Here is a 12,393-nt window from a genome sequence, read left to right as displayed (position 1 = left end):
CCATACTGTCTGATGCAGCTTTAAGACCTAAATCCAAACCCTGGATCTACTCCAAGTCACAGGTATTCCCCAATTTTGAAAGTTCATGTTATGCCACTTCGCTTTTAGGAAAGACCTACATTAGTACCCATTTTCACTAACTGAAAGGAATCTGAAGAGGATTTTTGCCTTTCAGAAAAAAGGGCAAAAAAGTGAAAAGAGCCTTCAGACTTTGTTCTGCAGTGAATGTGAATAGAGGCAGCGCACCCTGAGCAGCAGGAGTGGTGTCACCAAGTTCTCTCCCTGGGAGCTACACTCCATCTTGGCATTAAGCTCTCATAGCTTTTGAACTATGTCTGAATATCTGTGTTTTTTGTTGTTGTTGTTGTTTTGTTTTGTTTTTTTGGTTTCATCTCAATTTACTTTCTGCATTTGTTACCAATATGTATCCTAAGGTATCAGAAAAGCCCAAGGAGGTTATTTTTTGTGTCTGGGATGCTCAAAAATTTTCCCACATAAATGAATGGTAATTGCTTCTTGCTTTACGCCTTTTATGCTTACAAAAGATTTCATAGGAATGCTCGACTTTTGGATGGGGGTGGGTGGAGAAGCTGTATATGACTTGACTTCTATGGGGCTCAATTTCCTATCTGTCAGAAAAGGCAGCTGGATTAGATGGCCTCTAAGGTTTTTTGGGTTTTTTTTCCTGATCCTATGAATAATTCCAGAGTCACCTGTGAGGGAGGGGAGGTGACAAGCTGGAGCCAGCTGGGCTAATAGGAATCCCATGAGCCTAAGATGGACGAGGGATCCTTGACCTCCCATCCACCGGCTCCCTGTCTGCCCTTTAGGTATCAGCCCAAGCTGACTAAATAAAAGCTTTTCTCAAACTTACCTATGAATCCAAAGATGTATTTTATAGTTGGCACAAGGATGACCAAAACATTATTCAGTGCAAGAAGTATGGCTGCAATCAAGAAATGTCTTATCCAACTGAAGGGTCTTCTGGGAAATAAGAGCGTGGTCACTGATGTACGAATCTGCAACAACAAAGTTCAAAGTTGATTTTTATCTACAATTTCAAATATTCTCATCCCTCTAAAGCATCTTCTGCATTTTTCCTTTTTCTCCCAAAAAAGATCTCGATGCTTATTTACCTTTCAAGATTTCATTATTGTGGTAAAATATACATAATATTTACCATCTTACCCATTTTTAAGCATGCAGGTCGATTATTAAGTACATTGATATTATTGTGCAACCTGATGCTGACATATGTTTGAAAGAGTATTTTCCTTGTGCTCACTTTCTCAGCTTTCAGATTTTTTTCTCAAAGGTCTCAGAAAGAGATAAAATAACAGGTAAGGCATAGAATTTAGGGACATTCTAAAACCCTTGTTGGTTTCTAAACATGTGTCTTTAGACTGGATTACGTATTAAGGGCAAGCACTGAATTAATTTATATACTGCTCGTGAACAGAATTTTTAGAAATCTGGGTTTTTTTTTTTTAATTTAGTATTGTATTTAGCATTTTTGCCACATAATGTTTTAAAAATATGATACTCTTTGTATTTGCTCCTTTTTTTCCCCTTTTACCTCCCCCCTTCCTAATTATAGATTATAAATGCACAAAAGTCAAAGAATAGGACCTAATAATTTTAACATTCTTCAAAGTTTCTAGTTTGGTGTCTTGCACACAGCAGGCACTAAATAAATGTTGAATTAAATTGAACAGACAAATCCCTGCCCTCCCTTCAGGAGCCTTGACAGACATCAGCCCTATTTGGGCAGCTACAATAAGTAGGTGAAGGGTCAAGAGAGGCTCCCTTTGTAGCAGCCTTTCAAGTTACTGTGCTGTAACCGGATAAAAAGATCCTTGTGGGCAGAGGGAATGCCCTGCCTGCTTGAACAGCTTAACAAAGTAGAAAATACTCTTATCTTTGGAATCTTTTAGAGGACATTTTTTGACTTATTGAAAAGCCAGTAGGCTAATTCCACTAAGTGAACACTTCAGTTAAGCTAGGATTTCCCATTTTTAGAAATGCTGGGGTTGATTTTTCTTCCGAAAATTTTACTTCCGAAGTCTCTTACTGGTGGAGAGATGGGAACTCATTTGAGAGAGAAAATGTAAAATGCATTTAGAAACACATGTATGCATGACAAAAACTTGTAGTGTCTAATGGGACATTCCTTTCATACCACTGCACCAAAAATTAACGCCATCTGTTTAGGTTTCAAAAGCAATTTCATTTCCAGAATGGCAAGCCAGATAGTCTCTGGAAATGGTTTAAGAGTGACTTTGTAAAGGATTTTAAAAATTGGATTAGATAAAATTATGAAACTCGCTCTGAAAAGTAGGCTGAAGAAAGCAAATGGTTTGAGAATATTTTCCTCGGCTGCCCATAAATTCTACATTATGATCCACAATTCGTGCTTAATCAATCTTGTCCAAACTGGTCTCATTAGGCTTAAAAATGAGCTTTCTACAGTACATCCAGATGGCTGAAGGATTTGTCTGAAAGTGCTAAATGTATAGAATGAACAAGTAGCATGCAGGTTATTTTCAGGCAGAGGTCATATGTATGTTTTTTTTTTTTGTTTTTTTTGTTTTGTCTTTTGTTAAAATAATATTGTATATTCAAGGGGCTGAGTTAGAGGTAAACCTATATGTACAGGGTCCCTGAATGTGAATGCAGTTTCCTATGGTCTCATCGCTCCTGGAAAGAGTAGGGCCTGATGATGGAAGAGTACAGAAGGTTTACAGGAATCATGGTCAGAACAAATAGAGAAAGCTGGCTCCTCACGGCAAAGAAAGAAGAACAAAATCCCCAACAGAACTGGAGGCATTTGGAGCTGTCAGTGCATTCCTAGTAAGAGGGCAAACTGGGAGACAGCAGGCTGTGGCTGGTGGGAGGTGGTGGTGGAACAGAATAGAAGAAAACCTGCTGGTCATTCTATGTTAAAATGCTGCCTTGAGAGGTGAGCCTGATCAATAGGTCCTCCGCAGCTCTGTTTACCTATGTCAGGAGCGAGGCAAGTCTGGCCTGTTTCCCACAATGCACTGCCTGCTGTTCCACTTATCTAAGCGCCTTTTCTCTACTGACACAAACTGATAAGAACCTGGAAATGTGGGTCAGATGCCATGGGGCGGGGGGGAATGTCCATAGCAACGGCCATGGCCTCTGACCCAGAATGATTCCAGAAAGGTCCTTGGCAGCTCTAGAAAAAAACATCTGCTATTTCCAGAGAGTGTATTCGGAATAGGAGTCTGTGAGGGGGTGCTATGTTCGAATCCGGGGACCCAATGCGAGGCAGAGTAGAAAGTGGGAACCGTCGTTAGGTCTGAACTCTTAAAAAAAGAAATCAGTCCTATGGTTTAGAAGTGAATCACAGTTTCACTTTGTAACATTGCTTAGGACAAGTGTGTTGGAAATATCTGTGGACCACTACTCTATTCCAGTTCATGGCAATATTTGCAATATTTCTATGCCTATATCTAATGGGGGATCTGAAGGCAGCATGAATGAAAAGAATGATTTCACTATTGTAAAATATAAATAGCTAGAGAATCTGAGATGTGATTTTTTTTTTTTTTTAAGGTATGGCAAATGGAATGTGAGTCTGTGTTCTTAATAAACTCATTAGGATTATCTGGTTTTCTGTTTTTCATGGTGATGTGTGAACTTTACTGCATAAAGAGAAGTACAAGCTGAAAATGGTGTTCACAGTCTCTGGGAAGGAAGTGCAGTCCCATAATGGACAACCTTGCCATACCACCACCACTGCAAAACTAGAAACAGAAATGTTGGGACACTAGTGAAAAAGCAGTTCACTTCATTTATTCATTTGCTCGATAATCATTTTTGCACTCAATGTGTGTCTTTCATTAAGAAGGAAAAAACTGACCTAACTGGAGAAAATAAAGATAATAAATGGAATAATCAAAGGAAAATCCATCCAACCACCCAACAACAGCAACACCTTTGTCTCTTCTTGGGTTCCTAAGAAAAAGAGCCCACTTATCATTTGTTGAAAGAAGTTATAAATTTATACCTAAAATTGAGAGGTTTTAATCCTAATAGATTAGGTTTTGTTTGTTTTTATTATTTGTATGTGGGGATATCAAAGCAAAATAAATAAATTTCTTATTGGTCAAGAGTTTCTTAATAAAAGAAACCCTCAGGAGAACCCTGGCATGCATGACTCAGTGTTTGCCACGTTCAAAGTCGTGGCTGTAAGTCGTAAGGAACAAACACACCACCAACTTCTCACGCTTTAGGGGGAAAGTGTCTGAACGTAGCCTTGTGGGTTTGACTGGGACAAGGAGGCTTTTTTTGCCCTCCATCAGACCCATGGAGGCTTGGTTCATTTAGCCCAGATCCTCACCCAAACTGAAGTTCATGGCAAATGTCAGCAAGGGGAACAGCCTCTGCTTTTGTCAGAAAAGGCAGTTTATACATCTCCAGAAAAGGCAAGATTCCTCTGGAGACCGTTTTTCTTAGCAACCACTGCTGAGCTCCTGAGCCAGTCACTGAGCACATCCCTAACCTCCAGGACTTTTGACCCAGGGGAGAAGGTGGGCACTTACACAGATGATCTCAATGTAACAGTGTAAGGTCAGAGACAGAATGAGGTGCAAAATGTTTCATAAATGTCAATGTTGGGTGAAAATTCTTACTTAAGGAGAACAGTTATTTTTCTGAAATTTGGTTCTCCTAGTCTTGATTCTAAGGTTCATCTCATGGAGAGGTTTCCTACCTACTACTATTCTTGACGGTCTGACTTCTACCAGTGCCTTATCTGTCATGAGAGAAAGAGCTTCTATGGGGAGATCTAGATTTCAAATGTTGAGGTGAAATGACCATCAGTAGATGAAAGGCTGACTTCCACTTCCCATTATCTTGACACCAGCCATCAGGGTCCTGCTAGGAGCACTGCATTAGTCAACTGTGACTGACTAGCTTCGTGACCACGGCCAAGGCCATTAATCTCCCAAGACCACAACATGAAAGCACTATATTTGGGGCTTATGAAGAAAACAATACAGAAGCACATAACAGATTTCTTTTGTACATTACTTTGATTCAATAATGATGGGAGTGCCTACTGTGTGCCAAAAATTAGTTGGTGATATCTTTACACACAAAAAGAAGGGCTTCAACATTCTTTCTTCACAGACAGTGTTTGCTTGGAAATCTTACCCTATGGTACACATTCTGTCTACAGCTGTCTTCTGCCTTGTACCCACGATGGAGCTGATTTTAGGTTTAAGCTGTGTGCATGTCGTTTGAAATACTTTCAGACACATGAGAGGCAAGATATTATTTAAGAGTAAAATATTGGCCCTCCTGGTAATAAGGATCTGATTTCATGCACTCATGAAAAAGGAATGTGTCAAAAAATATTTCAGCACACAAGCTGCATTTAAAGTGACCACAGTGTCATTATAGGAGTAGTCCTCGTATGCTGGGCCCCGTATGGAACATTCTGTACAGGATGGCGCTGGTTACTAGGTTGCTTATTTTTCCCCCTGAAATGAATGAGTAAATTCAGTATTTATGAAAGGAGAACAGTTGGCAGGAGAATGCAGACTTGTGTTTATCCATAGGTGGTGGTTTTAACTCACGCAGTCCAAATCTCTTCAACCAGCCCTGCCCTGTGATCTCAGAACGAGTGACGCCAAAGGCAAATGCCAAGACGGGGGGATCCCAGTAGGAGTCTGGCAGAGGATGTGTATCAGTTTTGGGGATTGTAGAAGAGATATATGATGGGTAATATAACTATTTTTCAAGAAATTTAGTTCTAGCATGTAATTTACTTAAGAGGATTCCCCTTCTCATTGGTCTCCAAGGAGTCAGATGAAGGCGACTTTTGAATGTTACTGAAGCACAACACAGTGGGGGTGGGAGGGAATTAAATACCTTCAGAACTGGTGAAAACTCAATGAACTGCAAAGTAATGTGGTTTTGGCTTTCAAGTTTCAGAAGTTCTATGAACTCCTACTCATTTCTACTAACCCACAAGATAGAAACTCAGGATCTGCTTTTTGAATTTGAGCCTAACAATAAATTTTGACTTCAATAAACCTGGAAAATAAATATAGAAATACAGTTGGTGATTTTTTTTCCTCCTATATTTTAAAAGTGTTTAACATCTAAAAATATTTGTTATAGCTTACATATTAAACTGTCCATTTTAAATGGCTTCAAAGTGCTATATAAAAATGTCTTCAGACATTGCAATTGCAAACTCACATCACAATGAAAGCTGCGTCAAATGGGAACATATGTACTAGCCAAGGTTAAGCAGGATTCTTCCATCAAAATGTCATGTACTTACTGGGAACAGGACAATGGGTACCGTTAACGTCACAGCCACAAGGACCGCCAGGCGTACCATGAGGAGAGGGGTGTCGAATGTGTAGACTTTGCTGTAAGCGTGTAGTAGTTCATCTTCAACTTCTCCTACAAAGACGAAGAAGAGAATGGGTTCACTTGGTGCTGTCAAGTCCATACCGACAGTAACATTTTACAAAGGGAACACAGTTCAATGGGGAAAAAAACAAACAAAAACCCCCAGGTGTGGGAATCTAGACACCTCTGTCTTAATCCTGTCTCTGAGCTTATTAGTTGTGTGACTTTTCTTCAAATGAACAAGGAAACCCTGAAGCTCATAAAGTTGCAGAAGCTAGAATCAAATTATGCAGATGCCTCTCTAGCTCATTTACTTCAAGATAAGTCTGTCTCTGCTGTACGGGAAGCCTTGCAAAAGAGGTGACAGGCTGAGGTGCTCTGCTGAAGGGGATGAAAGAGTCAAGCCCCACCAGCCTGTCCCTCACATCCTGCCAACCCCCCTCCACTCCCACCTTCCCAGTTAGCTTTAATGCAGCTTCTCTGAACCTAGTATTGGAAACCTTAGGACAAATGAACTCTAACATTTTTTTTCAAGTTCAACAGTTATGACTTCATTATGACACTGATACAGACTTGATTTTTCAAGCTTTCGCTTGTCTTAAGAGACTCATTAGGGTCTGTATAAGGACATGCAAGGATGAATTAGCATGATTTTTACAGGGTCTCTTAATGGATATTGATCTAAGATTAAGATGCCACCCACCTAGAAAATGTATTCATTCAGAATTCCAGACACAAATGACTGGAGATGCTTATAGAATCAGATGTAGTTTGACTTTTTTTTTTTTTCTCCTTACTCCCCTCCAAACCAGACGGGGCGGGGGGGGGGGGGGCAGTAAAAATACCTTCCATAGTTTTGATCTGATTTTTTATTAATTCACAATCCAACAAAGAGTTCATGCCCAATCTAAAGTAAGTGCTTGGTTAATAGCCAAATATTAGTCAAATGGAAAAAAAAAAAACCAAATAAATGGTGCCTCCTCCCTGGTCTTTTCCTCCACAATTTGTCTTGAATCTAACTTACTGAATCGGGAAAAAGAAAACTAAATGAAAAAGTTAAAGAGGTTTATATAAAAGATAGATTTATGTTGCTAACATTGATTTGTGACAACAGGTCAATGTTAGAATCCCTGAAATATGTCTATAGGGCTGTAACAATCCTACTTCTTTTGTGTCCATTAAGATGCCATAGGCAAATTGTTTTAGGCATAATCTAATGTGTCCATAGTTGCTTTTCTTTGTTTTTGGTAGTACATTCCCAGATTGGAGGGAATTCTGTCGTGTCTTCTTTTCTTTGGAAACCATTCACTATAACAGAATAGAATGGGATGAGGCAAAAAACTTGCCTAATGCTCCAAGCCCCCAGATTCCACTTGCCTGGTAAACAAAAAGCAGGTTCCAACTCTAGGACTTTGTACTTTTCCTACCACTTGTTTGGTAGTTAGTTATTCTACCAAAAGAGCTTTACAATGTACAATTGGACTCACTGTCATTGCTTCTAGCTTGAGATGGCCTAGGGAGTCAAGCCAAAGAAATCTAATCTACCCCTTAGGGAAAATAACTTAAATGAGAGGGCTGGTTTTCATAAAATATGTGTGAATTCACAAATGGTTGTAACTTGTTGGCCAGGCTGGTTCAGGTCCCATTTTCTTAGGTCAAGTGACAAGGCTAACATAGCATGTTAATTGATTATGTGTACTAGAGATCATGCTGCTTAGAGAGGGCGATTAAAAGAATTATACCCAACCAGGTTAATGATCAGTCCAACTAGGATTTGCACAAAGAGAATGACTTTGACAGAGTGACCTACCGTAGAAGGTTAGGTAACCAAAGAGGGCAGCAAGGAGGTACATGACGAGCATCCCCGTGATGGAAATATTTGACACGGTTTGCATCTTCCTCCGGGACCGACTGAAAAGAAAACACCAAGCTTTGTGGGTTTTTTTTTTTTTAACTTGTGAAAGTACCACTTTTTATCATTAAAATTTTTAAAAAATAGTGAAAGAATGTATGCCTGTGTTTGCTTTTATAAAACCACATTTCTAGTGCAGAAACATAGCTTATTTAGATTTGTCTTTGAAAGCCATGAAGGATTTGTTTCCATTTTTCTCTTCTCTCTCTTTTTTTTTAAGATGTATTTATTTGAGAGAGAGAGAGAGAGAGAAAACACGAGCGGGGGAGGGGGAGAGTGAGAGAGAGAATCTCCAGCAGACTCCCCGCTGAGGGCAGAGCCCGATGCAGGGCTCCATCTCACGACCCTGAGATCATGACCTGAGCTGAAATCAAGAGTCAGATACTTAACTGACTGAGCCACCCAGGTGCCCCTGTTTCCATTTTTCTTAAGCACTACTCCTTTAGTCTTAGGGACAACCGTTTTCCTAGAAGACTAATTTATTTTGTGTTGATAAATATACTTGTCTACTGAGTATTCAAGAATATAATTAACATAGAGATCAAACTGGCTCCTAATGTGCAAAGCGTTCATATTTCACAGTGAGAGGGGTTTAATGAGGACACAAACCTACTAGAATCAGCAAAGCACAACTTTCATGAGTCCAGACTACCAGGAAGCCTGGACAGCTTCTGAAAACCATTCTGGAGAGCACCCAGCTGCTTAAGGTCAATTGTCAGGCCTCCGAAGTGACTGCTATCACTTCTCGATCTTTGGCTAAAGTCAAGTGTAGGGTAACTGCTACATGTGATTTTCCAAGTAAACCAAAGACATCAAAATAATTGAACCATAGAATTTCAGCTACAAGAAACAAGATTGGTTAGCCAGTGTCTCCACTGTACACATAAGACAATGAAGGCCAGGTTTGGCACATCCTCGTGGTGAATGTCTTCTAGACGAGGGTTAGGGACTGATCACAAATGAACTCAATGGCTTAGCGTAATTTAACCATGATTTTTGGTCTTCATGGCTATGGTCATTTCCAGTTGAGGTGATGACATTCCCAGCAAAATTCAACTTCAAATTCCTCATGCCTGCCAAAATTCTTCTAGCCATTGGCTCCTCCTTCCCCTGCCCTAAGCCCCTCTTGTGGATCACAGGATGGAGAAACAGGAGGGAAGGAAGCAAATAAGGTAGTGCAGTGAGGGGGCTGATTCACACCTTTTCTGGTTAAAGTACATCCCTGATGAGTGGAATGTACCACAAACTTTCTCTGGAGAAAAAGCCATTAATCATGTTTCCATATAAGGCACCTTTGAACATATGAAGCACATTTTCAAAACAAATTAGAATGCTAACATGAAGGCTGCCTTACTCTTTAAGTTCACTGTAGATGGGAAGGACCTCTGGATGGCACACAAAAGCAAACGCTAGGATAGGAATCGCGTAGGCCGTCTGAAAAACAAAGATAACAACGCCGGTGTAGCATTCCCAAACAGATGACGACCCCAAACCATCTCCATTTATAAAATAGATTCGGCTGTAGTATTAGGCTCATCACTTACCCGGGAGTTGAATACAAAGTATTTGGGTTGACACTTGTCATCACTGTGTGCTTCGTACTCCACTCCGCTGCCATGAAGAGAGCCCTTGGCCTGGTTCTCATCTAGACCTGCAGGATTCTGGTGGGTGTAATCCATCATGAAGTTCACCCCACTACTCTCGGAGTTGTTAGGCAGCATTACCATGTGCACTGGAAGTGTATTGTTGAATGTCAGATTTCCAACATTGTGATCCAGAACAGGCAGAGGGCAGGGTATTTGGAATTTCTTGTAAATCACCTAGGCCCAGCCATAAAAAAAAAAAAAAAAAAATCAGCCTTTTGAGGAAAACAATGAAACAAAAATCCATATACGTGGCTTATGGGGTAGAGGTGAGGAGCGTCTGCTGAGGATTCCTTCTAGGCTAATGGACAACGGAGACTCCCTCTAGCCTCTGCTCTAAGGAAACAGTTGGAACGATGGTTGCCCCTGAGAGTCAACAGGACGGTATTTTGCATGAATCCATCCTAAGCGTCATTCGTATTCTGTGAGAAAGGTGATTATTGCCTTGCTACACTTCATATCTTTTAGTTCTTCAAACTAATATAAATAAATATAAAAAATTCTCCTTTGACTTTTTAGGGAAATGCATATACATTTTGGCATCCATGATATTACAAAAAAAAAAAAATCTCTCCCTTTTGGTGGGGAGTGGGGGCAGTGGGGAGAAGAATTTCTTTTTTAATTCCACTGGGGTCGCCCTCGTCTCATGGGTGGAACATACAGGAGAAAATGACAGATTGATGTAGATGTGGATAATTCTATAGCCTACTTATTTCTCTTCTGGGACTCTTCACTTCTTCCTCCACCTTTCTAAATGGAAGGTCATTGTCATATCACTGCTTGAAGGATTCCTTTTGTCCAAATATACATCCTGTGTGCTTTGAACATAGTATTAGCCATGGCCTTGACATTCTAACTCAACTATTTTTAAACTCATGACTGTCCTTTCCTCATTCCAAATTAGAATACAAGAAAATGGTTTGTGATGCAAGAAATATTTCATGCTAGTGAAGTGCTTGAACAAAAATGAGGACACTAATTCAGGGTCTAATGTCTCATGCTCACCAACCTATAGGGATCATGTCAATAAATCACTTACCACACTGACAAAAAACACCATGCAGGTAAGAGAAAATCCACTGGTATAACCAAGGTAACCTAAAAGTTAGCAGAGAAATTCTGGAAGGTGAATATGGTATCTACAATTGGCCCACCTATTAGAATATGAAAATAAAAATTAAAAATGACTTTACCTAAATTTTTAAGAAGAGAAAGTGGAAGAATGATTCCAAGAGACACAAATATGACGAGGTAGTTGCCATTGAGGTACCATTCTCTGAAAGAGAAAGAGCGGCAAGAATATTAGGATGTGCCTGGGTGGCTCAGTTGGTTAAATGTGCAACACTTGAGGGGCACCTGGGTGGCTCAGTTGGTTAAGCGACTGCCTTCGGCTCAGGTCATGATCCTGGAGTCCCTGGATCGAATCCCGCATCGGGCTCCCTGCTCATCAGGGAGCCTGCTTCTCCCTCTGACCCTCCTCCCTCTCATGCTCTCTGTCTCTCATTGTCTCTCTCGCAAATAAATAAATAAAATCGTAAAAAAAAAATTTAAATGTGCAACACTTGATTCATGATCTCAGCGTTGTGAGATCGAACCCTGCGTTGGGCTCCATGCTGGCCATAGAGTCTGCTTAAGATTCTCTCTCCTTCTGTCTCTCCCCACCCCACTCTCTCGCTCAAAAAAAAAAAAAAAAAAGGAAGAAAGAAAAAATCAGGATCAGAAAAGACCAATTAGAATGAGTCAACGGATGTTACAGAGAGAACATGACATACCCAGTATTTTCTTCAAGTCCCATGAATGCTCTGATTACTTCAGGTAGTTCATATTTAATGATAAAGAGGTAGCTGGACATTGCTAAAATGGAAAACGTGACAGCTTAGTGGTGCACATAGCACTAAAGTCACAGGCAAGTTGTGAGAAGTCCCGGCATTTGGGACATTCAGTCTTCTGGTAAGATGAGCATCTAATCCCCCAAATGGAAAGAAAAGCCACCCAGTGTGTTTTGTACGGCTTCCAAGTTCTTTTCAAAAATAGATATTTGGCCCTCTGGCTCTTTCACAGGGACCTTTCCTAACAGTATCAAGGCTGATTCTGTTTTTAATCCAGCTCTGAGGTTTTCAGTGATGTTGCTCTTTCAAAGTTTCCCCCTAATTCGTTATAAGTCATCATGGCCTGTACGGAGTGCCTGTTTTAGCGTCCATCACTTGGGCAGGGGTCTGGCCACAAAAGGAGAGAGGGCAGTTCCCCAGGTGGGCATTGGTGTTGTCCTCTGTAACCTCCCCAAGGGGCACCCAACGCCTCAGAGCATGGATCGTCGCAACTAGAGGCTGGCTGGATTGATAAAAGAATGTAAGAGATGATAGCTTCTCCCACCTTGGTCAGTGAATTTGTTTTCTCTATATCCCAGTCTTCCTTTGGCCAAATAATAAATTATACAACATGGCA

At 40.5% G+C, this 12,393-nt stretch overlaps 1 protein-coding gene across 2 annotated transcripts in view; it reads right to left on the bottom strand.

Moving 5' to 3' along the window:
• SLC38A4 (solute carrier family 38 member 4) overlaps positions 1 to 12,393 on the bottom strand; it is a 67,488-nt gene that overhangs the window by 2,173 nt on the left and 52,922 nt on the right. For both annotated transcript variants that reach the window (XM_045873568.3, XM_045873567.3), the window contains 8 exons: positions 11,721 to 11,802; positions 11,142 to 11,224; positions 10,988 to 11,046; positions 9,850 to 10,125; positions 9,660 to 9,739; positions 8,204 to 8,304; positions 6,320 to 6,444; positions 875 to 1,019 (listed from right to left, as the gene is read on the bottom strand). In XM_045873568.3, coding sequence (XP_045729524.1) covers positions 875 to 1,019; positions 6,320 to 6,444; positions 8,204 to 8,304; positions 9,660 to 9,739; positions 9,850 to 10,125; positions 10,988 to 11,046; positions 11,142 to 11,224; positions 11,721 to 11,802 — 951 coding nt within the window. The remainder of the gene's footprint in view (positions 1 to 874; positions 1,020 to 6,319; positions 6,445 to 8,203; positions 8,305 to 9,659; positions 9,740 to 9,849; positions 10,126 to 10,987; positions 11,047 to 11,141; positions 11,225 to 11,720; positions 11,803 to 12,393) is intronic.

This window comes from Mirounga angustirostris, unplaced genomic scaffold (assembly GCF_029215605.1).
Source record: "Mirounga angustirostris isolate CCGP_5_RB_7025 unplaced genomic scaffold, mMirAng1.0.hap1 SCAF_5, whole genome shotgun sequence".
NCBI classification, from domain to species: Eukaryota; Metazoa; Chordata; class Mammalia; order Carnivora; family Phocidae; genus Mirounga; species Mirounga angustirostris.
Note: the sequence above shows the minus strand (reverse complement) of the source record. Positions and strands in the feature narration are given on the sequence as shown.